Source organism: Silene latifolia, chromosome Y, assembly GCF_048544455.1.
Source record: "Silene latifolia isolate original U9 population chromosome Y, ASM4854445v1, whole genome shotgun sequence".
NCBI classification, from domain to species: Eukaryota; Viridiplantae; Streptophyta; class Magnoliopsida; order Caryophyllales; family Caryophyllaceae; genus Silene; species Silene latifolia.
Genome location: NC_133538.1, coordinates 61,356,032 through 61,375,701, shown reverse-complemented (window position 1 = coordinate 61,375,701; position 19,670 = coordinate 61,356,032). Strand labels below are relative to the sequence as shown.

The 19,670-nt window shown below is 36.8% G+C and overlaps 1 protein-coding gene across 1 annotated transcript; it reads right to left on the bottom strand.

The window, feature by feature from the left end:
* Positions 1 to 8,581: 8,581 nt before the first annotated feature.
* Positions 8,582 to 9,190, bottom strand: LOC141628180 (uncharacterized). Its single transcript, XM_074441352.1, has one exon. The coding sequence runs from the start codon at positions 9,188 to 9,190 to the stop codon at positions 8,582 to 8,584; it is 609 nt and encodes a 202-aa protein (XP_074297453.1).
* Between the last annotated feature and the right edge of the window lie 10,480 nt (positions 9,191 to 19,670).

Below are 19,670 nucleotides of genomic sequence, written 5' to 3'. Positions count from 1 at the left end.
TCACACATATGTTTAACATTTTAGCAACCATACCATTCAATTGTATCCATCAACTCAGTATAATTCATTTTCAGCAAAATAAAAGATATCGCATAAACAACTTAAACATGTACATATACCATCATATAACTTGTAAAATATTATCTATGACAAAAGATTAGCAAGGTGAACAAGTTCTCTGGTTTGCACAGTTTGAACAAATAGGCAACTCGCGGCTCAATTAAACGTAACTATAACGACTATCATTTAAACATACGCATAACATGTGAATCATCAAAGGGTTATCTCATTATAATTCATAGCGACAGTTCGAGAATATATTTCAAATATCGTAACTATATCGTAACTATATCAAACTATATTTCAAATATCGTGACAATTGCAACAATTACCTTAGCATTTCATGACAATACAACTATGAACATATCCAATAAGGAGCAACAACACTATTTTATTATCATATCATAAGTTTAGGTTCAACTGAAATAAATTAATGCAATGAAAGTAATAAGTATAACTATAGGCACACAGACTCACATAAAAGACATTAGAACTCAGATGACATCCTACATGTGTGAACATTTAGACATACTCATTACTACCATCCATGTGTAAACATTTGAACATAATTATTATAAATATTCATGCGAGTATATTAGAACAATCAAGTTAACATTTAACGCCACCAACTTTACCAAGATATGACAATATAGTTTTATATTTATATATATCCGACCACTATACAAATATGATGAACACACCAGAGATATTATAACATGCCAAGCATAAAATATGCAAACAACTAGACTCGTATAAAATATTTCACCCTCGATTAAGAATCAAATTAAGCTATTCAATTTCACTCATACTATCATGCCAACAATGTTATAAACTAAACTTTAATTTTTTTTATCACTAGTTAAGATACATAACCAATGAATATGTGTGCTACTATCATCATATAAGGACACTATAATTTCACATTAATAAGGCTCATGAAATAATCGAACAACTGCATGAAAACTCAACATAGCATTCACATTTTAAAAGTTATGATTCACGTTGTAACTTCCAAAAAAATCACGAATAAATAACCGTTCAACGAAAACTTGAGTTATATTACTTTTTATAACATACAGAGAGTTAATAATTCATGAGAAAAAGAATGAGGTCCAAAGCTCAAGAATTCAATTTTTAAAGGATTTTACAACTCAGTTGGTCCAAACAAGTATGTGACAGCAATTGGTCCGAAACTTGAGTCAGTTTGCAAAACTTACCATTTAATATAATCAAGAATTTTCGTGGCTTATAAATTTGAAAACATATGCGAATATTCTGAACGATGGAGTTGGAATTATGCAAAAATTATTAATACAATTTAAATGAGGATTTTTACAAAATCGTTGGTCGAAACATCACTGCACAGGAACTTCCTGACCACAGCCCACTAAAATATTTATTACTCCTAATCAATATATCTTATAAGCATGAAACCAACGCCAAATGAACACAAACTCACGAGGCTATCTCTCATAAAATTTTCATCCATAGGCAATAAACAGAAAAAGAAATGGCAGTAAGGTCAATTAAAGAGTAAAATCAAACAAAACGAGTTTCAGCACTAGGTCATTCTTTACTATGTTACAAGCTCTTATGAACATACTATGTATACTAACCCATCCCAACTTAAATCTCACACTTTGTACTTACGTAAACATCTATCCCATAAAATCCCTTCGCATCTCGATCTACTCCTTACATCTAAATCACGATTGCTATGACTAGAAACAAGCAATTCAATAGTGTTTCTGATTACTATCACAATACTATACTAGCATGGCTTCGGGATCACATAACCGCATATCACTAGACATAATAGCACTATCAATACATCATTCACATCCATCCAGATAAATATCATCAATTCGCAATTATTTTTACGCTCACGATTACCACAATCCAACACTTCATTGATTATCAATCTGAACACGAAAATTTATTTCTCATCTCCACAACATCATATGATCACGTCATCATTCATACAAAATACTTACCGTGACGTTGTCCTGCAGAATGGTTAGAATATATGGGTCTCAAGGTATACATCAACTCGATTATATCCAAGGTTTTCCTTCTAACTACCCCATTCACTCAATTTTCTCTCGGGTTACCTGGTTCAAAACTGAGAGGGCAAAAGAGCACGTATTAAGGGCGCCTTCTTAACCGCACTGTGAGCTCCTAACAGTTTATTCCCAGGGGTTCATTTTATTTAGACACATCCTACGTTCATTGGGTTCATTGGTTTAGGCCTGAGGATCGTTCGCTCTGATACCACTTTGTAACACCCCGATTTATGAAGGAGCCTTTAGCAAGACATTCCCTAATAAACCGGACTGTTACCATCTCGGTTTCCTGAGGTAGTGAATAACAAATTAAACTCCAAGGCAAAATATATAATTACTTTAACTTAATTATTACAAAACCTCTTTTACATCAAATTACAAGGAACTAACATAAATGAAAGTGAAAGTCTTCTAAATGATGATCTAGCTACTAAGTCTTCTGATCCAGTGTCTCACGCCCATCAAGCTCCCCACCTATCTCATAAACTGTCAAGTCCGCTCCCCAATATTTGGATCGTCACGGTGTTCACGAATACAGGGTCAACCACGAGGTTGAGTAGGGAATACAATGAAACAAAAAAAATATGATATGCATGCTCCTCCGTCACCTCCATCTCCATCTCAACTCATATCTCATAACCCGAACACCCACCATACCGATCCCGGTAGACTATATATCGACCGTAGCCGATCCATTTCACTCGTTGAGGACACCAGGGCAAGTCTGCGAGAACCCGCCTGGGCCTTATCACAACATCATCTTCACCACACCACATCACCACAACATCCTCCATCTCCAATGCATATGAATGCTCAAAAGAAATTAATGCAACACAATATATATATCTTTGAACTGATCAATCATAAAATCATGCCGGTTACCAAATGTTGTGATAACATACTCAATACGATCAATTCAGTCAATCACCTTCCAGTATATGAATCATAACGTAAATCAACAGCCACGAAGCAAGTCAACGTTCACAGTTTGGTCATACGAAACACAAACAAGTCAACACAATTCAACATCAACGATAATAAGTCAAGTGTATTTCCCTACATTTTCGCAATCCAAGCACACACAAGCAATCACTTATGATCCTTCACTTATCCATCACCTACATAACATAATTATGTATAATTACCATCTACTCAGTCAATTAATCATGCACATAACCTAGACTCATCATAACTTAATAGGAATATCAATTTAAAGAACAAACATGACTTTTCCTGATTTTCCTGCTCATGGCAGACTCGGTATAAAATGAATAACTAATTCCAGAAAATTCGAATTGATGCAAGGCCAATTGAATTGGAACCCCATGAGTCTTAGCTACAATTTATATCAACGTGTGTTTATCAAATTCCAAACTTATCAAGGGTTTTCAGACTGATTTCCAAAAACTGACAGAAACCGTCGCATAAAAAGTATTGATTCATAAAACGAGTTTGACAAATGATTCTTAAGTAAAACCAACGCCTAACTCATCTAAACTCTTTAAATTAAATATATGAAAAAGACCCAGCACCAATTCAATATCTAAATTATGTTTTAGAAGTAATCTTTCAGCCTCTACTGATTTGCGGACTTTTTAGATAGACGTTCACAAATAATTTCTTCAGGAAAACCTACACGGTGAAATGCTACCAATTTTCACAGGCATAAACTAGGCTTGGAATAAACATGAGTCTCTTCTTTAACTTTTTGCATCCCACGGCTTTAAGACAAGTAAAACACTCAAATAACACAAACCAACGAATCTGTAAATTGCTGTAACTATTCCATTCATTTATCTCATACAATTTATAATCAAAAACCCCCAAACCAATTCTAGGGTTACGAAAATTATCTCAATACTACTATAATTATGCTAATAATTGAATAAAGAGGTAATAGGATAGTCTACTTACAAAATAGGATGAGAATAGGCTGAGAAATCGCCTCGCAATTCCTCTCGCGGCTCCCTCACACACGGCTCCCTCTTCTCTCTTTTCTCTCTTTTCTCATGGTTAAAATGAATATGGTGATAGGGAGATTAGGGTTTGGTTAGATGGGTTATACATATAGGATAGGTGCTATTAAGACGATACGGGCCTAGCCTATTTAGATTAATTAAAACCCGAGTCACATAATTACCCGAGTCACAAATACACTACACGACCCAGCTGGTAACTCGGCCTAATATAATATCATATTAAAATACCGGGTATTACAAATGTTGGGTTTGTGCCTTGATTCTGTTAACCGCCGCTTCGAATAACTATGCGGGGGTCTGTTATTGGGCTAGGTCTATCTTGGGCCTTTATTAGGTCATTCTGTATTAGGTTTAGAGAGTATTATATAAACTCTCTAATCCTCTACCTAGCAGTTATGCTTATCATACCGTCTGAATCTGTAATCTGAAAACTCCTCACATATCAATAAAACTCTCTCCCTTCTGCCCTGTGGACGTAGCTAACACACCGTTAGTGAACCACGTAAATCTGTGCGTTTGTCTTTTATTGTTCTTTATTTGTTCTTTCTTGCTTCTGTTATAACAACAAATATCCAGCTCTGTAAGTATTAGGACAAATTTTGAAGAACATAACAATTCTGAAAATGTCGTTAACAATAGTCCCGTTGCTAATTCTTATATGATACTCGTATGTGTGAATAAAACCACCCATATAATGTCCTACATGGATAAAAAATGAGAGAGTTTACCACTTACTAAACTAAGGGGCTACTCACTGTATTGTCAATTGATTATAGAGTAGAACCTCCTAGACTTTTAAAGTGAACTTTCTCTCCTCCATTAGGTGTGACCTTAACACGTTTGCATGATTTAACAATATGGTTTCACAATAATTTTTGAGATCTCTTGTATGATTGGTAACTGTTATTTTATGTTTCCTTGTTTTTTTAAAAAAAATTTAGTTAGCTAGTTTGTAGCATATAAATTGGTGTGCTCCATACTACTAATTAGTTTAATGAGAAACGTACGGTCTCTTAAAATACTTGCTCGTACCTTTAATGGTAAGAGTAGTGTGGTATGTGGATTCTTATAAATACTGTCACAATCAATTAAAAGAGTCCAATATATTTGAATAAAGAGAGTTATATTTTGAAAAAAAATTAAAATGAATCCTTAAAAAAGGAGTTTATACAAATAATTATTCTTCTGTAAGGCTGTCTTACGCATAAATTGTTAAAAAGGGAAATATTAAACTAATTTATCAATAAAAGCTAAGTGGGCAGAATTTTCTAGTCGTGAACATAAAGTATACACCCAAACTATGTTTTCTTGTATGATCTACATTAACAATAAAACTATACATTACAGATTATTTATAGCCATATATCTTATTTTACCAATGAATCACACTTTGATTTTGATTGTAAAAAAAAAATTAGAAAACGAAATATTAAATTAATTTATTAACAAAAGCTAAGTGGACAGAATTTTCTAGTCGTAAACATTAAGTATACACCGACTACGAAATAACTTGTATGGAAGGATGAGTGCAAATCACACCTAATTGAGATATATGAAAACAACAAAAAAATCATATCATGCTTAGGCATGGTCTCTATACTATCAGTTGTAGAGCAACAATAAATAATGAAAGGGATCACGTATAAGCTTATGATTTCTACGAAATTATCATAAAAATTAGCTAAACTGGTGTAAAACATGATAATTATTAAAAATTGAATTTAATAACTTTAACATCCACTTGTATTAGGATAATTTACTAAATTTGTTTTAAATCTTAAGAAATCAACTTTTATTAGGAGGAATTTTTTTATTAGAAATTGAATTTAATAATTTTAGCATCTACTTGTATTAGGATAATTTACTAAATTTGTTTAAGAAATCTACTTTTATTAGGAAAAATTTTTTATTAGGAAAATTTTACTAAAAAAGTTGGACTCTTTAATATCGCTCGAAAAGTTCTTGCTTTATATATATGTATTGATTGATACCATGAAAGTAGAGTTTCTGTAATTACTACTCTAAACCTCCACTTTTACGACCAATTTGTCATATAAATTGACACTCGTACACCATACTAAGTCCGTCTTATCAACTTCCCCACACTTAGATCTTTACTCGTCCTCAAGTAAACTCAAAGGACACATTATAAGCTCATACCAACACCGATCCACAGAAGCATAGGAAGCTAATAAGACTTACAATGAAACTATTGTAAGATGGTCTCTAACACAACAAAGGGATATAAAATAGCATCGGAAGCATTTTTTTTTCATTACCTAAATCTCTCATTTTGTCTAGAGCGCCCGCCCTTACGGGTTTTCACTCTAGCTTTTCATCATTTTTTTTCAAGTCACACTACTCTCAGTGGCACGCAACTCGTTTCTTCATTTTGCCCTGAGCACCCTTTCGGGTTTTCACTCCGTCCTCGGCCATATCCCAATATTGCTTAGGCGCCCTTTCGGGTTTTCACCTAGCCGGCATTAATCTTTTTCTTTCTTTTTTTCTTTTTTCTTTTTTTATCATTTTTTTTAATAACACACCACACATGTACAATAAATTACAGCGGAACGACTCTCCTTCCCATACTTGAATTGAACATTGTCCTCAATGTTGCCCAGGACACAATAAAAGGAGAAAGAGAAATACCTCATGGAAAATAGCAGATAATCTCGTTATATTACTATCTATTTCGATTATTTTACGCATAATAAGGGGAATTGGAAGCGGTTTTTGCATGATTTACTTCTCTAAATCCCAACTTCCAAATGTCGGGTTAGTAATGGAGTTTGGTCAACGATTGGAGGCAAGGATATGTCTTGAAGTCTACTATGGTGCAAAGCATCTATAAGCAAGAAAGAAGGAAGACTAATCAAGGCATGAGGAAGAGAAAGGAACGAAGAAAAGATGGAAAACAGCCCAAAATGCTCACCGTGAGCCCTCTGGCTCTGTAAAAAGCTCACCGTGAGCCTTTTCCTCTTCCTCTTCCGTTTTGTTACGGACCATGCACACAATCTAAGGCCCATTACTTCCATTTAGTTCTAGGCTATAAAAGGATGAAGATATTAGGTTTTAAAGATCTCATTTTAGTGGAGGCTTATTAAGAATCAAGGTTGTAATCTTGGAATTATTATTGTGTTTTTAGATCTAGAATGGAGAACTAATCTTCCTTCTTAATCCAATCCTAAAGGTGTAATCTTTTGGTTGTAAGACACTCTAATCTTTCCCTAATTGTTATTATTATTGTTAATCCTTTGTGTTTAATGTTGGATCTTGGAATTATTATTTGATTAAAGTGATTAAGTGTGATTTCCTTGTTGCTTTATCTTATCAATTTCCTTAATCTATTGTTGTTAGAGTTGTTAAGTGTGATTTCCTTGCAATTCTATTAAAGCAACAACTTGTGTTTAAATTAGTGAGTGTGATTTCCTCCTAACTTGATCTCTAAGAAAGGGGTTAACTTGTAATTGGGCATTAATTGTGTTCATTGTGTCCAATTAGCTTGGTTGAATCTCTCATGCTTTTATCTTCTTGTTATTTAAGCCAATGTATGTGATTTCTACTTGGATTATGTAATGAGTTGGGTTAGTGACTTATTAAGTGTGATTCCTTGTCATTAACCACTATTAGGAGGTTTAGGAGAGAAATCTGCACAACAAGGTAAATATAATAATCAATTGGGGAATTATTTGTGTCAAGGATCAACCATTAGAGGACCACTAATATGATTGGGTTAAGTCTCTTCCCATATTTGATAATTTCCATCAATTACTTGCTTGCTTACCTTTTATTGTCTTTGATTTCACTTTGCTTGTCTTTTGAATATAATCCAACCGAAACCCCCCCTTATTTACATAATTGTTTGTTAATAATTGCAATTGTTCTAATTACATAATTGAAAACCGAATACATAACCCCTCTTTCCTTGGGTTCGACCCTTGCTTACCATTCTACTTTAGTTTAATTAGTAGGTATTTATTAAGGTATAAATTGTTAATTTGGCCGCTTTTAATTGCGACATTTTAAGCGAGTCAAATTTTCGCACCTTTGCCGGGGAGGTTTTGTGACTGTTTTATTTGTATTTTTTAGAGTAGTTTTGTGTTTTTGTGTGCTTTGTAGTGTAACTAGTTTTTGTAAATATTAGGATTAGTTTAAGTAGTTTATATTACTCTCTTATTTGATTTAATGGCTTCTCTTAATTTTCCTCAATTTAACAATGAACCATTTTTTTTTGGTAAAATGTAAGTATATTAAAATTATCAACGTAACCATACATATCAATATGCGTGATCGTTTAACGGACTCACACACATCATGCCACACCCAACCCAATACATCATAGCCCAAGACCGTGGCCCATCAACCAACAACAAAATCAGGGGAAAACAAACAACAAAACCAAATACATTCTAACAACAAATCCCAGAAATCCCCGAAATCCCCAATTTGGAAACCCTAAAAAATCGCATATCATCATCTTCACCATCGTTCCAGTAGAGCTCTCACCAATCCTCCATTTCCTCGGTTGCCATTCTCCTTTGCATACAAGAACCGAGACTTCAAATCCACAATGAGTTGCCTTGCAAGGGAAGACAGTCGTATAACATAAGCATTCATCCTGCAATTGTTCCGTTGCTGCCAAATATTGTAGATACAAGCGTTGATCACAGCATTAATTATCCCCTTATCATCTCTAGTCCCTCCTCTGGTCAACCTCCAAGCTAAGAGACCAACAGCAGGTATATCCATTCGTAGCCACTCCCCTACCAGGGTGATGACCTCTCTACTGTACCTGCAGTCGAAGAAAAGATGATCCAGGTCTTCTATTCCACTGCCGCAGATATAGCAGGTATTATCGTCTTTGATCCCTAAATTATATAATTTAGCATTAGTATTCATGTTTCCCTGTTGATAAATCCATGAAATGAAGCTGTGTTTTGGTATGGACCATTTATTCCAAATGTGTCCATACCATTGGACTTTTTGCCCCTTCTCCCTTAGCCATTCATATTCTTTTGCTATAGTGTATCCATGACCATTTTGAGTCGACCAAATTTGTTGCTGATATGCTACAGAAGGATGAACCATTTTACAAGTACTTTGATAGGTTGGGTGAGTATGTCTCTAAATATCGTTACCATTATCGAACTTGAGAGCTTTGTCATGTCGTGGTTAATGGTTTGAATGATGAAACTATGTTACATGTTTATCATTTAAGCGAGAGGAAGTTTAAAGATATGTTTAGCTATGAAGATAAGTGGGAATTTTTCATTACTTGGATAATGAAACTTATCAAAAGGAGTTTCAAAACTCTCACCAACCCCCATCTAAACCTCCAATGTCCTTAGAAGACATGATCACTTCTCTCGCTACAAACCTAGTTACTATGCAAAGGGATAAGCAAGATTTGCAAGCCACCACCAAGGAGTTTCAAACTACCATGCTCCAACATGATCTACTCACCGATTCTAGGATTTGCAATTTTGAAACTCAAGTGGGCCAAATTCTAAACACTCTCACAAACCAATTCACCCTAGGAGGGAAGCTTCCTTTTCATACTATGCCTCTTCCTACGAAGCAAGTACAAGCGGTTTTTTTTAGGAATGGTAGAGAGTTGGTGGAAGCACCCAAGGTTCCTAAGAAATCTAAACCTCCTCAAATTGTTCATGAGATTGAGGAGGTAATTGAAGAAGAAATTGAAGTGAGAGTAGAAGATGGGGAAACTTCTACACCTAAGCAAGTTATGAGAAAGGAACCACTTCCTTTGTCGGTATATGAGCCCGAGGCCCCCTTTCCAAGTGCCCTTAATGACACAATAATAATGGAGAAGAAGACTTCAAGTCTTTACGATATCTTTCGTAAAGTGGAGGTAAACATCCCATTTCTTGATGTTCTTAGTAGTGTACCAAAACATGCAAAATTTTTGAAAGAATTGTGCACTACTAAGAGGATCAACAAAGCTAAGAGTATGAAGAAAGTGAGGGCTAGTGAACATGTCTCGGCTATGTTTCAAAAGCGTTTACCACAAAACTATGGTGATCCGGTCATGTTCACCATCCCTTGCAATATTGGTGAATTGGAGTGCCAAAGAGCCATGCTTGATTTGGGTGCTTCTATCAATGTTTTGCCCCATTATCTTTATAAGTCTCTTAAGTTAGGGCCTTTAAAACCGACTCATGTGGTTATTTACTTGGCCGATAGATCCAACATCTACCCCAATGGCATCATTGAGGATGTATCAGTCAAGGTGGGGGACATGATTTTCCTCGCCGATTTCTATGTGATCGAGATGGAGCCCGAAAAAGTTTTCACTCCAACCTTGTTGGGAAGACCTTTAATGAAAACTTCAAACACTAAGGTAGATGTGTCTAGTGGATGTCTTACCATGGAATTTGAAGGTCAAAAGATTAAATATAACATTATTATGAGGCAATGAAATACCCCACCGAGGCCTCTTCTCTATGTTTTCTAGAGATTTTTGAACCTATCATTCAAATCGTTTATGAATTGTGTAAAAGTGATCCTTTGGATGTTGCTTTGACTAGTGGGATGGTTGAAGAAGACTTGGGGTATGTTTTGTCTTGTGATTTAGAGAGAACCTTACAAGAATTGGAGAAAAACCCACCCATAGAGGAATTGGAAGAAAACAAGAAATTTGTGGTTCTTGAGGATGTTGGTTGTGACCCTCCTTTGGCTAAGAAGTTAGTAAATATGAAGTTTGAAGATAATGTAAATGAGGGAGTTACAAATGTGATTTTTGAGGTTTGGCCACACAGAGGAACCACCATTAGTTTATATGAAAGAGCCACCCATTCTAGTTCATAAAGAACCTCTTGTGTCCCCTCACTCCTACTTGGTTTTTACCAAATACAACCCTTCTTTTAAGGAGCCTTATCATGACATTAATTTGTTTTTCGAACATGCAAGCTCAATGAATCACTTGTCATATGCATATGTTTTCATTGTGTATGCTTGGTATGTCTTGACTTTCTACTATTGTCACTTCTCTTGTTTGTGGGCTAACATGTTTGATAGGTTAATAAGGGCATTGAATTGTTCCGCTCTTGACCTATGATGGAAGAATAAGCTTGAAAAAGGCGTCGAGCAAACGACGAAATCCAAAAGCGCTTCACGGGAGGCAACCCATACTCCTTCTTTAATGTTTTTATTAGTGTCTTTCTTAATAATGGATTGTGAGTTGTTACTTGTGTGTAAAACTCAAGTTCTTGAGTAGTGAACATAAGGTGTTTATGAAATGGTGCAAGTGATTTATTAAAATCTTTTGATAAGTCCTTGATTGAGAGTAAAAAGTATCATGCTTGACAATTCCACCAATGCTCCTTATCAAGCCCATTCAAGCTACCCTTGTGCCCCATTATTCCCATACTAACTTTTTGACACAATCACTACAAACATCACCACTCTTATTTGCTTAATTGTCTAAACACCTTATTTCCCTATCATTACCTCAATCATGTGGAATCACCTACAAAAGAATTCCCACTTTCACTCCCACAAATCAAACAATGAAAAAGAAGCAATGAAAAGTTCAAATATGGAGGAGTTTTATTGGAAAAATGGTGAAGTATGTTGAGTTATCATTGATGGACAATTGAGAGTTTCATTTTGCCCCTGATTTGTGCTTGGTAGACCATGATAATACCAAGTGAACTAGATGAAGAGAAGGATGTAAGGTGTGAATCTTTGAGCTCATCATCGTGAGTCGAGGGTATTGGTGGTGTAAGTTAGTGAGATTGTGAGATGGAGTTGCGCTTGTTGTAATTTGTTGGTGATGAGGATGCCTCAAGTTCATTTCATTGAGGTTGATTGTGATGTTCACCTTCACTTTGAGGACAAAGTGAAAAACAAAGTGTGGGGTGGACATGAGTTGGTAATATTTTGTAAAATATTGTATTATATTCCATTCCATGCATTGAAAAAAGAAAAAGAAAAAGAAAAAGAAAAAGAAAAAGAAAAAGAAAAAGAAAAAGAAAAGAAAAGAAAAGAAAAACCAGGGTAGGATGAAAAACCGAAAGGGCATCCTAGGAAAAAATGGGAAAGTGGCCGAGGTCGGAGTGAAAACCCGAAAGGGCGCTCCGGGCAAAATGAAAAAAAAAGTGCGAGCCACGAGAGTAGAAGTGAGGAGAAACCGAAAACCCGCAAGGTTGGGCGGCTTAGGCAAAATGAGAGATTTAGGAAAATGAAAATGATGAAACTCTCAAGTCTTGTCACATTTGTAATACTTCCTACATGGCGTTGATGACATAAGTGGAGGAAAACGAAGAATGATGGAAGCGTAGGCTAGAGTGTAATCAAGGCTAGGTGGGGAATTTGGAGGCCTATATTGTAACTACTGCTTGGTACACTAGGTGAGTGTAGTGGTTAATGAATTTGGGATGTGTTGGCTTTGATTTGGAGGATTTTGAGGTTGTCTACCTGATGAATTAGGAGAAGTTGTAATGATAGATGACCTTATGTTTCAAATGAAGAGAGTGATAAGGGGGACAAATAAGGAGGATGTGTGTAAAGATGTGAGTTGGAAATGAAGATTTAATTGGTGGAAATTAGGATCATTTTAGATGAGGGAAGACATAAGGAGGGTGACATGGTTGTTGCAACCCTATCAAAAATAAACCAACTGGTCCCTAATAAATGCAGTAGAGGTAGTCGAGTATCGAATTCATAGGGAGATGGGAAAATGTATGCTAAACTAAGTCTGTCTAAGTAACCGTACTTGGGGGTTTTTGGATTGCTTATTCTAAACTACGGAGATGTAAAGAGAAGAGAACAAAAAAAGAAAAACAGATAAACTTTAAAGAGATTAACAAAGGAGAGAAATAGCTAGGATAGTCGGTTCACCATGGCTTTCTAGGAGTCCAATCTAAGGTCATAGGTCAACATAAACTCGGTCTGCAGGGTAATGAAAAGTTTCTCTTGGTCCTCTCTTCACCCTAAAACAATACTAGCTTAGCTTTTATCCTCACTAGCATGCCTTAATGTTCACTGCAGGTCTTACCCCTTCTAGTCTCTCGATCTAGGTCAAGGTGTAACGATATTAACTAGCCAAATGTGTCGACTCAAACAGCTAATTACAATTAAATGCAATGATAACAACACAAACCTAATTTACACCAAACCCTAATCACTTATTCATGATTCCTTAATTACCATGGCTCCCCTATGTCCAAGCAAAAGAGTTTAGCTATGCATAATTGATATTGGGAGAATAATAACAAATACCATAACAATTGAATTGAACATCATAAATAAATTGCTAACAAAGACAAAAAAAGAGTAAAGAGAGAAGATTCAAGTAACAAGAAATAAAGATGCTATAATAAAATAGTGAAAGAATTAAGGATTAGAAATAACGATTAAAGAGAAGTTCTAAAACATTCAAGAGTTAGGTCTCAAGAGTAGAGTTCTAAGAGAAAGAATGAGAGAGAGAGGAGGGGAAGAGATCCCCCATGACTGCCGCCACTTCTCCTATTTATTCCTACTTACCAAAGAATATCTGGAAATTAACTAAAGATTACATATCAGACTAAACTTCTCGACCGAGTAGAAATAAACTACTCGATCGAGAACAAAAATCAATAATCCTCTCGATCGAGTAACATAATTACTCGATCGAGGACTACATCAAACACCTATCTCGATCGAGCTCAACAACAACTCGATCGAGGATCTTCAGTAGCATAAAGCATCCGATCGACCGGTTTCAGCAACCAACCTGGTCGATCGAGCTGTATTAGCGTGGATGAACTCTTGAACACCTTCCGAAGCCATTTCACGCATCTCTAAGTGACAGATTACAAGCTCCGATTCTTCTTTCTCCAAAATGCATGCAGATGGGACATGTCCAGGCTCAATTTCGCTCCTTTCCGGTTCATACCTGCGATTAACACAAGACAAACCAAAGTAGTCTATTCGGAGGCATTTGTAGCTAATCACTACGTAAACAACACAGAAATGCGTGCAAATATAAGGTAAAAACCATATATAAAATACATGCATCAAATCTCCCCAAACCAAACCTTTGCTTGTCCCCAAGCAAACTATAAATGAAAATAGAGACAACTAATAGAACGGGACCAACTTTTCAGCTACAAATCGTCTACCTAAGCCAATTTAATGCAACAACTAACAAAGTGGCGAATGGCAAGAGCAAACGAGTTAAATCAATGCTTTAAACTATGGAACCGTCGACCTTGAAAGACTCAAATATATTGGACTCTCACGGGTCGCTCATCGCACAAATTAAGCATAAGGTGAGTATAAATGTATGAGATAGAAAGAAGTAAAGACACTCACCTAACTCAACCTATAAGGACATGCATGCAGCTGACATGAAACCGATTTCTACCGACCGTATATATGCCCTCCAACCAATCAGGACTAAGACACATGCCAAGGACTTACATATAATGTGAGGTGAGGCAATTGGATAAGAAAGGGGCAAAATATATTTGGATATGTGGAGGTAAAGCCAAGCTAGTACAACTATAACCAAATAATCAACTCGTTCTGCTTCACTACTCAATTCAAGATGTAGCACCGTGCCATTGTGGCAAAACATCATTCACATCAATAGAAGACTCCCCATAAGAAATAACGATAAGCACGGGAGTCATATCAACAATTCTTTTCATATGATTTTTCTTTTTTCTTTCTTTTTCATTTTTTCAAATTTCTTTTTTTCATTTCTCTTTTCTTCTTCTTCTTCATTTACTACCAACTTCAAATCTTTCAAAGCGTACCAAATCTGATATGGATAACAGCATACCCACAATAACCACGCAACTAGCTTGATAGGGCAGGCTAAATTTGGATGTAGTTAGGGGGTCAAAAGGCAAATTTGGCTAATGTAAAGTTAATGGGCAGTAATGAAAGAAGGGTTGTAAGTTCCCTTTCCACGTGTGTGACCACCGCAAACCGAATGCATACAGGTACTGAGAAAAGAGCGTCATGCATGTGCAAATTGATGTTACATGTCTTATAGAGAGTACTACTCACATCCTAAATGAAACCGGTCATGAATGTCACCAGTTTATCAAGCTCTAAACCTTAGAATGTATATGTAGCTTGCCAATAAGAGAGTCAAGTCTAATCGTTCAGATAATTTTAAACCAAAAACTCGTAGATTATGCACATTACCATGCCAACGAAATGTTAAAGATGTGCAAGGCAAGGGTAAAAGACTCAAAGTAGCATAAAAGTTCAACGTTCTGACTCAACCTAATTGCAAAAATAAACGTGAAATTTTTCGAATTTTATGAGGTTTTATGAGATTTTTTGAATTAAAGCAACAACGCATACGCAAATAAATAAATGTGGAAACTGAAGTGCAATAAAAGCAACATGCAGACATAGATATGGATGCATACCTCCCCAAATCAAACCATACAATGCCCTCATTGTACCAAAAATAGGGAAAGAAAATGCAAACTGAAGAGAATAGAAGAGTGTAAGCTCGAAAAACTTACAAGATAATCATGAAGTGGGGACCTCCCCAAACCGACCAGCAACATGGGAGGTCACAAATAGCCCATTAACATCGCAGCACGCAAATCAAGGCAGATGGACTTGATCAGAATGACGAAGTGTCCAATCGAGCAAAATGGGCAGCAAAGCTGCTCGATCGAGCAAGTAAAGCTCTCGATCGAGATGCCTTCTTTTGTAAGTACTCGATCGAGAGGAAGGTATGTTCGATCGAGTAAATTGAGCATCAAAAGTGTTTGATCGAGTACATAAAGCACTCAATCGAACAGTCCACATGAGATTCATGCAAAAAGGTAACGAAAATTCTACGGGACTGACAAAATAGCTTAAATGTTCAGCCTATTATTCGCAAAAACTAGCATATAAAGCACACAGAAACAAATTAAAAAGTTTGAACAAAATTACAACAAATTACAGGCCGGGTTGCCTCCCTGATAGCGCAGGTTTAAGAGGTCCCGCACGACCTTTCTGACTTCATTTATCTGGCTCATCTGGATTGTCGAAGTAGAGAACTTCGACCTTGCCAACCACGTCATTTGCATCATAGTAATGCTTCACATATTGGCCAATGACCATTCACTTTAAATCTTTCTCCCTCAAAATTCTCTAATTCAACGGACCCAAATTCAGTGACAGCAGTCACCGTATAAGGGCCACTCCTGATGCGTGTCATTTATATGATGTTTTACACCCTATTTCACACGCATTTCAGAGCTCATTTGTGTAGTTTAAGCTACTATTTTCCCTATATCCGTCTACTTTCGTGTTTTTGTATAATATTGCAGAAATGTAAAGAATCCAGCGGGAAATGAGCCAAATCCGTCCCCGAGTACTTGGTATTTCATTTGGCATGAAGTAGTGACTCGAGAAATGAACTTGGTGCGCATTTCAAGGCCTGAAAGATGAATTTGTGAGAGTTTAGAATCGGACTACCAGCTACAGTGGTTTATAGACTGACCTACATGGTCTATAGACTGACAGAATGCTGAACAGAAGTTTGCAGGAAAGAGAAGCAGTCGATCGACTGCAGCCTCTGGTCGATCGACCAGAGCATGAAGATCAAAAGCTTCTGTACAGTGTAGTTCAGTCGATCGACTGGTCCTTGTAGTCGATCGACCAAACCGTGTTTCTTGCGTGAATTAAAAGAACGAGAAATTAAAAGCCCATTGTAATTAGATTTGAGAATAAGAGTTACGTACAACTATCTATATAACGTAACTTTAGGCATCAGTTTTAACATCGATTTTTAGGGGATTAATTAGGGTTCATAACAAAAGGTTGAACTTTTAATTAGTTTAGTTTAAATTCTTCATCAATAAAATTTATATTCGGCATTCGGTTTTGATCTTTCTTGTTCAATTCTTATTCACGGTATTCTTCTGTTCCTTTGTCCAGTTTTATTACATTTATTCTTCCGTAGTTAGAATTGCTAGAATAGATTTCCCAAAGCCAAATTTATCGTTTCATGTTTGTTTTTTACTTAGTTAATTTGATTACGAATTCTATTGTTTGAATTGTTAATTTTATTATTGTTATTATTTTCAGTATGAGTAGCTAAACCCTTCATGCTAAGATGTAGGGGATCTGTAGGTTAGACGGTAAAAACTTAGGTAACCTGCTGTCGAGCTCCGGTCGATCGACTGCCATACATGGTCGATCGACCATAGCGTGTTAGATTTGTTTCGTTTTAATTAATTTAATTGCTATATTTGACGAATCGAGTGCACGCAACTAGTTGAATGCTTAGGAATTGACCGATCCGATAAGATCGAAAGATAGGGGAGGGAAATAGACTACCTAATTAAGACGACTAAATTAATAAGATCGGGAGATAAGTTAATTTAGATTTTGAGTTTCATTAATCAAGAACGAAAGTTGGTATTAGTGAGATTAGGGACCCGTAGCTCAGGCCGAAAGGTTGCTACCCGTTAAATTGGACCGAAAAGACTTTTTTTTTTCCCGTCTAACATGTTTAAGACAGTTTACCTACAGTTGCCGCCGTCAAAACTACAGTGAACCGACTATCTTAGCATTCCCCTTAATATTTGTTTTCATCTATTTTATCTACTGCTCATTTATTTACTTTAGTTATAGGATCTTTCAAAACAAACCCCCCAATTGTTACTTTAGACTAGAAGTAGACAACTATTAATTGCATCTACCTCCTGCGGATCGACCCTGACTGCCACTAGCTTCTGTTAGTAGTATTTAGGTTATAAATATTATTTTTGATACTAAACGACGGTATCAAATTTTGGCGCCGTTAACGGGGAAGCAATTTTTTAATTTTTAGTTGTTTTTATTTTTAGTCTTTCTCTTAGTTTAAGAGACATCTGTTCCTTAAAGTTTTCTCATATTCTACTTGTAGTTTTCTCTTATGCGCAGGTCACAGGCTGGTGAATTGAGACCGTTAGATCCTGAGATCGAAAGGACTTTGCGTGAGTTGAGACGATCATCTAGAGTATTGCCGACAGAGGAAGAGCCGAGTACTCTGTCCAGTTACTACGAGAAAGAGCTATTTGAGGAGGACCCACCTTCATCTCCTGTTTCTACTTCTTCAGTTGCGACCGTTACATCTCCAGATATGGCTGAAGAAGCAAGTATAGCCAGTCACTCCGTGCCAACAGCTGAGAATCTTTATAAGGGATTCGCATTACCAGGGACGGATAGAAAATTTGAAGCAAAACCGACCTATATTAACTTGGTTAAGAGAAACCAATTTGGGGGAGCTGCAAATGAAGATGCAGCTAAACATATGGAGATATTCATTGACTATTGCTGTTCCATACCCCCACCAGCAGGAGTGACTCAGGACCAAATAAAGGAGACGATATTTATATTCTCACTTCGTGATGCTTCTAGGGAGTGGTATCGAGACCTGGATCGAGCTGCTAATGGGATAACTGACTGGAATTCTCTGGCCCTAGCATTTTATAAGAAGTATTTATCTGCATAGAAGACCAATGCAATTAGAGCTCAGATCACGAGCTTTAAATAGGGTCCTTATGAAGACTTTCATGAGGCATGGGTCCGTTTCAAGAGACTGGTGCGATCTATTCCGCACCATGGGTTCGAGCAATGGAGCCTATGTAATCAATTCTACAATGGGCTTTATGATGATCAGAGGGCTATCCTGGATGCTGCAGCTAATGGCAGGTTTCAGGAGAATGTTGGAGAGACTAAGGGGTGGAAGATTATTGAAGACATGGCCACCCATAGAGCTGAGCATGGAAATTCCCGGGGTAATCAAAGGAGAGCTGTTGAATCTTCTTCTGTAGCTGCATTAGAGGCCCTCACGGCCAGATTTGATAAGTACGAGTTAGGAGGAGCTTCAAAGGGAGGGATCTATCAAGTGAATGATGTGTCAGACGGTCCTTTCGTCTGCAAGAGATGTGGAGTAGAAGGACATGTTGCACATTTCTACAACAGTCCCAATGAGGTTTGTGCTGCTTTTCAACATTATAGGCAGACAAACACTTATTTTGAGCCGAATGTCCATCCAAACTTGTGGTGGAGTAGCCAAAATGTCCAAAATTCGACTCCACCTCCACAGCAGCAGAACTATGTGCTCCCTCATAAGCAGTAGCAGCCATACCAAAAGCCTACATATGTCCCTCAGCAGCAGCAGCAGTCCCATGGCTCCGATTTTGCCGAGTTGAAAAATTTGTTGCTGAAAGAGTTTCAAGCTAGAGAGGCTGGGATGAAAATGTTGGAGAGTCATATCGCTCAACTGGCTAGCAAGAGTGCAATAAGAGCTCCGGGCCATTTACCGTCGCAGCCGGATCAAAAAGAGACCTTAAATGCTATCACTTTGAGGAGTGGGTCTACCCTTGATGGGCCCGCTATGGTCGAAGATGTCACTGAAAAAGATGAGGCGGAACCGAGTAAGAAAAAGGCCGTGATGAACATTAGCAAGAAAAATACGATCAGCAGGTATATCAGTCGATCGACTGACATACCCGGTCGATCGACCGATCCGCAAACAAGACATCCTGCGGTTCCAAGAAGTCGATCGATCGACTGACCAACATGGTCGATCGACTGAAAACACTGCTGATATTGAACC

Excerpts from the sequence above, each read along its gene's own strand:
- LOC141628180 (XM_074441352.1), bottom strand. The coding sequence starts at position 9,190 with ATGGTTCATCCTTCTGTAGCATATCAGCAACAAATTTGGTCGACTCAA.